Raw genomic sequence first — 12,518 nt, forward strand, 5'->3', positions numbered from 1 at the left:
GGTGGGGCTTGAACTCTGGCCTGGGTGCTGTCCCTAAGCTCTTCAGCTCAAGGCGAATGCTTACCACTTGAGGCACAGCGCCACTTCCGGTTTTCTGGTGGTTTATTGGAGATAGGAGTCTCACAGTCTCTCCTGCCCGGGCTGGCTTTGAACCGCGATCCTCAGATCTCAGCCTCCTGAGTAGCTAGGATTACAGGCATGAGCCACTGGCATCCGGCAGTGACCCCCTCCCTTTTTTGTTTTATTTGCAGTGTTGAAGATTGAATCCAAAGCCTTGCCCATGCTAGGGACACTACCATGTGAGCTATATCCTACTTGATGGTGTATTATTTTTGTTATTGTTTTTGTTGTTGGTGGTCATAGGGCTTGAACTCAGATTCTTTAGGTACTTAGAGATAAGTCTCACAGACTTTCCTGCCTAGGCTAGCTATAAAACATGATCCTCAGATCTTTGCCTCCTGAGTAGCTAAGATTACAATTATAAGCCACCAGTGCCCAGCTCTTGTTTTCTTTTCTTTTTTTTTTTTCTGTGGGTCATGGGGCTTGAACTCTGGGCCTGGGCACTGTCCCTCAGCTCTTCAGCTCAAGGCCAGCGCTCTACCGCTTGAGCTACAGCCCAACTTCCGGTTTTCTAGTGGTTCATTGGAGATAAGAGCCTCACAGACTTTCCTGCCCGGGCTGGCTTTGAACCATGATCCTCAGATCTCAGCCTCCTGAGTAGCTAGGATTATAGGCGTGAGCCACTGGCCCCAGCCTTGTTTTCATTTTTGAGACAAGGTTTTGCCATTATCTTTGTTTGGGTAGGCCTTGAATTTGAGATCCTCCTTTATCTGCTTCCCAAAGATCTTGGCAAGATGCATGTTACCACCACATCTAGTTCCTTAACTAATTTTTTCTTTGGCAGTAGTGGGGTTTGATGAACTTAGGGCCTTCCACTTGCCAGACAGATGCTTTACCACTGAATTATACTTCCAGTCCTCCTTTCTGACTCCTAAAGTCTTGATCTGACACAGGTAAATCACCCCTGATTCCCCCACTAATGATGATCTTATTTGAGATTGTTGATTACCTAAAATTTGTATTACAACAACATATTAGCAGTAAGGCAAGTAGAAAGCAGTCTTTTTGCATGAATGGGTGTCAAGAAGCCCATGATATGGCTCTATGACAACGGGACTGCCATTCAGCTGTTTGCTGCAATCTTCATTATGGGTGGGACAATATAAAAGCTCAGCTATCTTGAAGGGATTTAAGCCAAGAGAACAGAAATACTCCCGTGTGAAATCAAGTAACTGGTCAATGAGCAAGTAGCAGAACCTAGCTTTGAATCCAGGTCTGTATAATTCCAAAGCCCGGACATTTTTTTTTTGTCAGTCTTGGAGCCTAACTCTGGGCCTGGGCGCTGTCCCTCAGCTCTTCAGCTCAAGTCTAGCACTCTACCACTTGAGCCACAATACCACTTCTGTTTTTTTCTGCTTATGTGGTGCTGAGGAATCGAGCCCAAGGCTTCATGCATGCAAGGCAAGCACTCTACCACTGAGCTACCTTCCCAGTCCACAAAGCCTGGACTTTTGAAAAACTCAACCACAAACTCTGTAGACACAAAGCCATGACTACAAACTGCCATGAAAGTTGAAAGGTTGAGCTGGGCGCTGGTGGCTCACGCCTGTAATCCCAGCTACTCAGGAGGCTGAGATCTGAGAATCGCGGTTCAAAGCCAGCCCGGGCAGGAAAGACCGTGAGACTCCTATCTCCAATAAACCACTAGAAAACCGAAAGTGGCGCTGTAGCTCAAGTGGTAGAGCGCTGGCCTTGAGCTGAAGAGCTGAGGGACAGCGCCCAGGCCCAGAGTTCAAGCCCCACAACCGACAAAAAAAAGAAAGTTGAAATGTTGGGAGGCAGAGTGTGGGGGAATGCTGCTAGTCAGGCTGCCTTGCCTATGAGCTAGGTAAGACACAGGGCTCTCCTGTGTCTTACCTAGGATGGGAAGACTCCCCTAAGCAGGGAACCATACCTGGTAGCCAACCAGGGTGCAAAGGAACACACTTGAAACTTCATCCCCTCCTTAGCCTGATAATAAACAGGTGGTGAGCACCAAGCCTGAAGTCTGAAATTTCCTTCATCATCCTGGTTATACTCAGGATAAATTCACATGGAGTTTGCCTTTGGGAACAGTACAGCAGTTAAGAACTAGACTTTGTGGAGCTAGACTGGAATTGAGGAGCTCTGTGACTTACCAGCTACACGACAACTTTCTGCACCTCAGATTCCTCATCTGTGAAGTGAGAAATGATTAAGATTATAAACTATGTATAATATGTATATGTCAAAAATAGAAAATATGAGTTGGTTCAAGGAAAGAGTCTGCTGTGTGCAGCCACTAACCTGTGCCTCGCATGGCGCTGTGAGCAAAGAAGCTGGACAGGATGACAACCAAACGCAGCGTGCAGTGTGGCTGCTGGCCTTAGCCAGACAGATAGTTGCTATCAGCACACTTGAAACTTGAAATTGCCTCACGTACAAAAAAAGTTCTATCTTTAACTTAGAGAAAGGACTACTTGTGTGACTTTGCTTTCAAAGCAAACTTGGAGCTGTAGATACAGAACTGACTCTCTCCATTCAATGGAACTACCATGTTCATGACATTCTCCATTACTAACCTAACAGGCTACAAATCAATGAAATGGAATTGGATGGCTTTAACTTGTATTTCTTAAGTAGTCCAATTGTGATCATCAACAAATCCATCCAACTTTACACACAAGCACCAAGACTTTGCCACCTTGGAAGTTAAGTTCTGTGGTGTTCTTATTTATTTCTTTTAAAAAATCTAAGTCTACTTCCTACCCCTACTATCACCATGTACACAGGTAGAAAAGTAAATGCAGTCAGCACTCATAAGTCCTCACTCGAATAACCAATGACTCAAATACAGAGAGTGGTTATTTGCAAGGCTATATTTTTAATGATGGATTTGCCTAAAAGAAACCACTATAACATCTGTCCAAGTACTACAAGGGAAAACAAAAAATACATAAAGATTAAAAGTCTATTACTTTAACAGCACATTGCCAAACACGGACAACTAGGATAAATGCAAAAGACCTTTAAAAACAACTTTAAAAGATGCAACATTCAAGTCAATCAAACGTGTAGGTTCCACGAACAACAGAAAAACAGGTCCAAGAATAATTCTACTTGTGCATGATGGTAACTCAGACTGTACTTCATCAAAATTTACTCAGATAGGTGCCTCAGTGCAATGGGTGTCTGAGCAGACATGGTTTTTTCTTCACTGCATGGAGATGTATGCATGGACTAGAGGAGAGGAAAAGTCCCAGATGCTAAAGGAAGCACAGGAGGCTTCATTCCCCATTGAGAAAGTACCAAAGGCAGATTTAGTGGACTCAAGCTGTATCAGTTTCCCTAATGAAAGGTCTTACACATGCTGAAATAGATGAGTTACAGAATTTGTCATGCTAAGTATTTACAGCCATTTGTCATAAAGTGAGCTCACTAACTTGACAGAATAAAAAAGGTAATAGTTAAATTATTATATAACCTTTTACAACTTGAAGAACCTTGTGGATAAGTGATGTTGACATTCAAAACCCCCTCAAACATTAACAAGAAATTATTAACTTCATCAAGAGGCACATGTCATAGAAAACATACACTTCACAGGAGGAATTCCTGCATAGCAGGAAAGTTGCTACCACTACCTAACAAATGGCTATGCCAACATTCAAGGCTACTACTATGCATCAACATTACAATTCCCTTAAAGGAGTGTTTATAAAAGCACAGAATCTTTTTGGAGAGTACATGTGTCTTTTGTCTGAAAGGATATTTTTCAATGGAAAACTGGAAAATCATATAAATAAAACAATTTTCTAATTGGGTAAGTCTTAAGGCAAAGCTACTCAGACCTGGGTGTATGTATGTTGGAAGAACCTATTTAACTTCTATTTAAAGTTACCTATTTAAATTCTGAATCACTAACAGGTCAGCATCCAGATCAGAAAATATTCCCTTTCCAAGCTTTAAGTATTTTCAGCATTATAAAATAGAATCCACTTTCTTATTATGGATACGAAATGGGAAACTGCTCTGTGCTCTTCCTTGAAAACTGTAAAACAACCAAATGGCAGCTTAGGTATTGAACTGTACAGGGGAATGTGGTAATGAAGATGATATGCCCACTGCACACAAAGGAGCCACCTTACAACAAACACTCTGGAGCACTCAGTGTCTTACCACTGCCTTTGGTGTAGTATGGGACAATCAAGGATTCATAAATTAACTTTTAACATCAACTACAGACTAACAAATGATAATTAGACACAGTAAGTTTATAAATTTTACATTTTGCTCCTGTTTGGCTGCTAAAGAGCAGCAATTTAAATTGATATAAAAACTTCTGACAACAAAGCTTCCTATACAGATAAAGGACATAATCAAAACGTAAGCAGCAATTAACTTTCTTAAACTCATATGGTGTAGAATATTTACATTTTTGGGAAGAGAGACCTCTGACCCCATCATCCTCTTTACTCCCTTTTTTTTCCTCTGACCCTTTTCCTTTTTGTCCCGGCTCCTCCAAAGCTAAATCAAGCTCTCTGAACTATATACACCTGTACTTTGGCTAAGCCAGCTGGATGTAATGCCTATAGTCTTAGGCTGGAAGGAAAACAGTTAAGTTCTTGGAGGTTGTTTGCCACCTTCTTTTGGACAGCAGAGTGCTGGAGTTAATGAATCTGTCCTTTTACATCATGGGGAAAAACAGCCCACACTAAACTCCTCAACCTGAATAGGGCAAAACGAAAATGCCACTGGCTCCATGTGCCATTATGGGCCACCAGAGAAAAGGGGAAGAAAAAGATGATGGCAAAGGCAGGAGCAATCAAGTGTCCTGACAAAGGAACCTCTCCACATCTGGGTTCCCTAGGAAATGATGCTCCTTCTTCCCTCTCTTCCCTCTCTCCCTCCACCACACACACACACACACACACACACACACACACACACACACACACACACACACACACACACACACACACACACACGCACACACGCACACACGCACACACACAAATTAATTCACATCACAAGAACTTGGTACTCTGGTTAAGTGTCAGGTAACTATAAGAAGAGTTAAGTCAATCACTTTTTATACTTTAACTGAGACATAAAACTAACAGAACACATATCACTGTGAAAGTAACTTCCTAAAACAGATCCAGCCTACACAGCGCAGCCAGCAAAACTTAAAAAGAATAGTTTGTTCACAATCTGCCTTGTACAGGATAGTTATATTCTTCCTATGCCATATAAATGACATTTATATAGCTCACACATTCAGAGACATGCACTAGGACTTTTTAGGTAGTACAAATTTCTTCACAATCACATGTGCAAATTTTACAAACCACTAAGTGAGTATTCATAAGCTTAGGCTGGGCTGTGTCTTGTATCATCTAATGAATTTAAAGCGGGTTCAGAATCATCCATAGGAAGAACCAGACGTGTCCCACGAATGACCAGTTCGTGGTCCCCAAAGGTAAGCTCCCGATCTAAGGGATCCTCAGAACTGTTGCCCATAAATCTCCTTGGGATACTGGAGGCTGCTGATTCAGTGCTCACAGTAGAATCTCCATATGTCAAACTGATATCACCGTCGTTGAGAATAAGATCAGAGTCATCATCTTTCAATTGCTCCTGGTTCTAAATGCAAATAAAATAAGGTTTAAGCATGGCAAAGAAATCCTAGAACCAAAGTCCGATGCAGTGGCATGTGCTGGTAAGTTCAACTACTTGGGAGGCTGACACAGGAAGACATCAAGTTCAAGGCCAGCCCAAGTGACAGAGCAAGACCCTGTCTCAAAAATAAAAGAAATTTAAGAATCATTTCCTATGGAATTGTTTGGAATTCTCTATTTAAATCTCCTTAGTGATAGCCCACTGCTCTCAGCTTCATCTCCTCTACAATCTGCATCTTTCACCTCGATTATCATGTGTTTGCCAGCCAGCCAGGCAGGTTCACAGCTGCCCAGACCTCTTAGGCTTTCTCTCACCTGTAGGCTCTTCCATATGCTGTCCCGCCACTCCCTAAGTGACTACTGCCTACATATCGTTTTCTCCTGCAATTCTTCCTTGACCTCTCAGGTCTAGGTTACGTCCCTCCTATGGGCCCTCACAGCACCCTGTCCTTGCCTGGTCCCTGTAGTAGCACCTGCCCTGAAACCTGTCAGTCTGCCTTCAAGGGGCATAAGAGCCTCGGGGGTCATGGGGAGGAACAGATCAATAGGGTTATTATATAGGACTAAGTGTTTCCTGGTCTGTCCACCTGACATAGTATGGAACATAAAAAATATATCAAACTCCCACTGCCTACTTGGTTGTCAGGTCCACAAGCTCTGTGTCTAATATAAACTTTATGTCAAGCTAGGTGTCAGTAGCTCATGCCTATAATCCTAGCTATTCAGGTGGCTGAGATCTGAGGATCATAGGTCAAAGCCAGCCTGGGCAGTAAAATCCATGAGACTGTTATCTTCAATTAATCACCAAAAAAGCTGAAAGTGGCTCAAGTGGCAGAGTGCTAGCCCTGAAAAATAACAAGCTCAGGGACAAGGCTCAGCTCCTGAGTTCAAGCCTCAGTACTGAAACAAACAAATGAAAAAACCTTTATGTCAAACAGTATTTAAAAGTCCTACAAAAGGTGAAAAAGTTGACATTTTGCTAAGTAAAAAAAGTACTTGTGCACAGAAGAGTCTGGAATGGCATCAGTAATACCTTTTTTTTTTTTTTTTGCCAGTACCAAGACTCAAACTCACTCTTATTGGTTTGCTTGTTCACGGGACATGTCATCAGTGGAATCACACCTTCAGCCCAGCATTTTCCTGGTGAATTGGAGGTGGAGTCTCTTATACTTTTCTGCCCTGGCTGACTTCAAATCATGATCATCCAGGTCTCAGCCTCCGGAGTAACTAAAATTACAGGTGTGAGCTACTGATGCCTAGCTTCAACATTAAGTTTCTCATGAACTTTCTTTTCTTTCTTTTTATTTTTATTGGTGTGTATTAATTGCACACGTTGTTTCATTGTGATACTTCCAGACATTTTTATGTTTCTGTACTATTGGAAGTGTGTTGTTTAAATACACAAACACAACAAAAAAGTGATCTGAAAAGCTGGGCGCTGGTGGCTCACGCCTGTAATCCTAGCTACTCAGGAGGCTGAGATCTGAGGATCGCGGTTCAAAGCCAGCCCGGGCAGGAGAGACCGTGAGACTCCTATCTCCAATAAACCACCAGAAAACCGGAAGTGGCGCTGTAGCTCAAGTGGTAGAGCGCTTGCATTGAGCTGAAGAGCTGAGGGACAGCGCCCAGGCCCAGAGTTCAAGCCCCACGACCGACAAAAAAAAAGTGATCTGAAAAATAAATCCAGCCAGACATGGTAGCTCATACCTGTGCTCTTAGCTACACAGGAGGTAGAAATCAGATACATTTCAGTTCAAGACCAGCCCAGGCATAGAGATACTCTATTTCAAACAATAGAAAGGTGGGCATGGTAGCATGCACTTGTCATCTCAGCTATTCAGGAAGCATAAAATAGAAGGATCACAGTCCAGAAAGCCTGGGGGTGGAGGATGCAAGACCTTATTGAAAAAATAACTAAAAGCAAAAATAGAGCTCACATGGTAGAGTATCTGACTAGAAAGTCCAAATTCCTGAGTTAAGAAAACTCTGGTACTTCCAAAGAAAGAAAGAAGAAAAACAAATCCAGTCGGGTGTAATGGTCCACTCCCACAATCCCAGCTACTTTGGAGTCAGTGATATGATTGTGTTCTGAAGCCAACCCAGACAAAATAAAATCAGTGAGATCCTATCTAAAGAATAAGTTGGGGGGCCGGGCGCCAGTGGCTCACGCCTATAATCCTACATACTCAGGAGGCTGAGATCTGAGGATCACGGTTCAAAGCCAGCCTGGGCAGGAAAGTCCATGAGACTCTTATTTCTAATAAACCACTAAAAAATCAGAAGTGGCACTGCATCTCAAGCAGTAGAGTGCTCGCCTTGAGCTGAAGAGCACAGGGATAGCGCCCAAGCCCAGAGTTCAAGCCCCATGACGGACAAAAAAAAAAAAAAGTCGAGTGTGGTGTGGTTCACATCTGTAATCCCAGCTAAGAGGAAGGTGAAGGTAGAAGGATTATGGTCTGAAGGTAGCTTTGGCAAAAAGTGAGACATTCATCAACTACAGTGAAAACACAGGTTATACCATGGGGGAGGGACATACAAAGCAACAAAGAAAAAGCACGTGGTAACTTATAAATATATTAGAAACAATATCAAGAAAGAAAAAAACCACTTGTGTCCTTATCCTGGGGTTCATTTTGCTGAACATCTTATCTGACCTTTTCTGCTTGTCTCAGACATATACTAGTTATTGCAAATAAGGGAAACCATGGGACCTATGTTTCTTTGGGCCTGGCTTACTTCACTTAATATAATTTTTTCCAAGTCTTTCCATTTACTTTGCAATTTAGGTGGGGGGCTGGGAGTGGGGAGTGTAGTTGTGGAGATGGTTGGGAAAGGATGGTAGAGGAAAAACAGGAGGAGGCAACAATGTTTGATAAGAAATGTACTCATTTCTTATTGCTCATATAACTGTAGCCCCTCTGTACAGTAGTTTCACAATAAAAAACTTATTTTAAAAAGTGAGACTTTAACTGAAAATAACTAAAGTAAAAAGTGATACGGGTGTGGTTAAACTGGTACGGACCACTTGCTTACAAACAAAAAGGCCCCAAGTTCTAACCCCAGTGCCAAAAAATGGTCTCAGAATCCTCCTAATAGAATGACCCTAAACATACACATTTAGTGTTGAGCTGAGGCCAACGCACAAACAAATGAAAGGCAGCACAGAAATAGAATGACTAAAATCATCTGTAGTAAGATGAGCTGCTACTGTAGAACTGTTACCAAACGCTGTGGGCGGTAGTTATAGCTTTTCATGCATTTTCTGGTTAAGCAAACTAAGCTTAAATTCCTCCATAGGAATTTTTACATCAAAGACAAAAATCAAGCCCAAGTAAAACAAACCCAGAAACCCATCCATAGAGCATCTAAATTCAACTTGAAGAATTCCGTTTGTGGCTAAAGCTACTTACTTCGTAGGCCTGGGGGCTGGTGAGGCACCTGGCAATGGGCCCACAGCAGGCTGGGAGGGTGGTGGTGAGAGGTGGCCCACTATGTGTGAGCAGAGGCTTCAGGTAGCTGAGCAGGCATGGTTAAGGAAGAGATGTACTCCTTTCTTAGCGCATTGAAAATAAGTCATTTCATGATAATCACTTACAATGTACCTAACACCTTGGAACCTAGCAAAACTTGTTTATACCATCATGTGATAGTAGGGAGACAGCAAATGGACACCTTACTATCTGTTTCACAGATAGTGACACTGAGACTCAGGTCAATAGCCCAACTAAAGTCACAGACTTTAAGGAAATGGGGACCTATCTGCTGGTTAGATTAGTTTGATTTCAAATTGTGTATACATTCCACTATAACATATTGCTATACTGATTTAAATAAAAGCAACAGAGGGCTGGGAAGATGGCTCAGTGGTAGAGCGCTTGCCTTGCATGCTCGAGGCCCTGGGTTCGATTCCTCAGCACCACATAAGCAAAAAGAAAAAAGCCGGAAGTGGCGCTGTGGCTCAAGTGGGCTGTGGCTCAAGTGGTAGAGTGCTAGCCTTGAGCTGAAGAGCTGAGGGACAGTGCCCAGGCCCAGAGTTCAGGCCCCACGACCGGACCCAAAAAATAAATAAATAAATAAAAATAAAAGCAACAGAAATACAAGATCATTGTAAATTGGACACTGAAGGAAGTAAGGGAGAAAATAAAGAATGATAGTGATCAGAGGGACAGTAGAATATTCCAGTAGTAGAGCACAGAAATAAAAGTGGTTTTAATCATTTGACACAGATTCTGCTGGCCTTCTAAATGTTTTACAACTTCAGTATCCATTTGATTCTTTATGATGCTATAAGGTGGAAATAAAAGTCACTCTTCAAGACATTAAGAAAATATATGTATCATGAGCTCTTATGTCATAGATTCTCATTTCAGTATTCATTTATTCTCAAAAAAAATCTGTAGTAATACATATTAATAAAGTGTGGATCACAAGAAAAAAATTAAGGAAAAAGGAGACGCATATACTAAATCCCTTATATTCTAAAAATGAGAACTGGGTTGGGGTTCCTGGTACCTGTACCAGTGATGCCTAGCATACTCAGGGCTTTGGGTTCTATTCTTGGCAGTGCAGAGAGGAGACAGAGGGGAGAGAGACACAGAGAGAAATAAACTGCCGAAGACTGTCCTCAATCAAAAATGAGATAGATGAAAAAGGAAGGACCATGGTTCATGCTAGCCCAAACAGAAGAGTTCATGAGAATCCCCTTCACAATTCATAGCTGGGTACAGTGGTATATGCCCACCATGCCACACTATGAGGGAAGCTGAGATTGGGAGGATAGATGCTTCAGGCCAGCCCAGGCAGAAAAGTCTGATAAACTCTGTCTCCACAGAGGGAGGTTGGATATGATGGTATATGCCTATGATCCAAGCAACAACCGGAAGACTAAAAATGATGGAGCTCAGGTGGGAATTGAGATCCTATTGTAAAAATAACCAGTGTAGGGGCTGGGAAGGTGGCTCAGCTTGCCTTGCATGCATGAGGCCCTGGGTTCGATTCCTCAGCACCACAGAAGCAAAAAGAAAAAAGCCAGAAGTGGCGCTGTGGCTCAAGTGGTAGAGTGCTAGCCTTGAACTGAAGAGCTGAGGGACAGCGCCCAGGCCCAGAGTTCAGGCCCCACAACTACCAAAAAAAAAAAAAGCCAGTGTAAAACAGGGCTGGAAATGTGATCCAGTGGATCTTAAGTCAACCTAGTAACTACAAGGCCCTAAGTTCAAACACCAGTATAGCATCATCATCATCATCATCATCATCATCATCATCATCATCATCATTCTCATATTAATAATTACTAATTAAAGGTTAAAGTGCTCAATATAAGCATACTTTATAAACCATCTGGCCTTATAATGCCATTGGAAATGGCCAAGTCTCTGTCTAGCAGCACAGAATAGTCTTAAGGTTTGGCTCTATAAGAATACATTTCTTCACAGAAAACCTTACCAAAATTGTCAAAATAATAATAAAAAAAGAGTAAGCTGTACACCACTGGCTCATGCCTGTAATCCTAGCTACCCAGAAGCCCAAGATCTGAGTGATGACCACATTTCCTGCCATCCCGGGCAGAAACATCTTGAGAATCTTAACTAGTAAAATGCCAGAGGTAGAGCTGTGGTTCAAGCTATAGAGCACTACCCTTAAACAAAACAGCTAAGTGTAATGCTCAGGCCATGAGTTCGAGCCCCATACTGGCATGCATATGCATGTTCATGTGCACATACCAAAAAATAAAAATTAAAAATGAAGTCTAAATAGTTAAATAAATTATTAAAGAAATAAAAAATCCACTGAAGATTTAAAAAAAAAACTTCGCATACAAAAGGCACAAGCAGATGGTATCAATGATAACATCTTCCCAGGATTTAAAGAAATAACAGAGAGGGGAGAGGACAGGAGAGAGAGGGGGAGGGGGAAGAGAAGAAGGAGAGAGAAAGCACGGAGAGAAAGAGAGGTAGAGGAGAGGAGAGAAGGGGGAAGGGAGAGGGGAGAAGGGGGAGAGGAGAGGAGGAAGAAAGGAGGGGAGGAGAGAGGAGAGGGGAGAAGAAGGAAGAAAGGAGGGGGGAAAAGACAGGAGAGGAAGGAGAGGGGAGAGTAGAAGATGGAGAAGGGGTGAGGAGAGAGGGGCATAAGAGAGAAGGGGAGAGGAGAGGAGAGGTGAGGCTAGAAGAGGAAGGGGGAGGGGAGAGGAAAAGGAGAAGGAAGGAAGGAGAGGAGGAAGGAGGATGGAGTGGTTTGGGTGATGAGGAAGAGGAGGAAGAGGAGGAGGAATGGAGAAAGAGAGTGGGGGAGGGAAGAAGGAAGAAAAGAGACAGAGAGAGGGAAGGAGGGAGTAAGACAGGTAGGCAGGCAGGCAGAGAGAAGAGACAAACATTTAAAATTGAAAAGAACTTGTGAAGAAAAGTAGTCAAGCCAATACTATACAAAAACATTTAAATTTGTCTACTATGAAGCAACACAGTATAAAGTACAAGAAAGTCCACAGACTTATAAGCCTGAGGATTTACAACAAAAACTCTATTAATTTCAGTGGGGGAAAGGATGGTACTTTGAATAGAGAGGGCTGAATCAACTAGATATTTATTCTAAAAAAGTACTTCATACTACACATAAAAATTATGATGAATCAGGGAATGGGAAGGTGGCTCAGTGGTAGAGTGCTTGCCTTGCATGCATGAGGCCCTGGGTTCGATTCCTCAGCACCACATAAGCAAAAAGAAAAAAGCCGGAAGTGGCGCTGTGGCTCAAGTGGTAGAGCGCTAG

The 12,518-nt window shown here is 42.5% G+C and overlaps 1 protein-coding gene across 2 annotated transcripts in view; it reads right to left on the reverse strand.

Annotated features, from left to right (window-relative positions):
• Positions 1–2,942: 2,942 nt before the first annotated feature.
• The window catches only part of Slc9a6 (solute carrier family 9 member A6), a 69,444-nt gene continuing 59,868 nt past the window's right edge, over positions 2,943–12,518 (reverse strand). For both annotated transcript variants that reach the window (XM_070039664.1, XM_070039665.1), the window contains 2 exons: positions 9,170–9,275; positions 2,943–5,724 (listed from right to left, as the gene is read on the reverse strand). In XM_070039664.1, coding sequence (XP_069895765.1) covers positions 5,452–5,724; positions 9,170–9,275 — 379 coding nt within the window. In that variant the 3' untranslated portion in view covers positions 2,943–5,451. The remainder of the gene's footprint in view (positions 5,725–9,169; positions 9,276–12,518) is intronic.

Source organism: Dipodomys merriami, unplaced genomic scaffold (assembly GCF_024711535.1).
Source record: "Dipodomys merriami isolate MVZ:Mamm:240054 unplaced genomic scaffold, mDipMer1.0.p SCAF_3, whole genome shotgun sequence".
Taxonomy (NCBI): Eukaryota; Metazoa; Chordata; class Mammalia; order Rodentia; family Heteromyidae; genus Dipodomys; species Dipodomys merriami.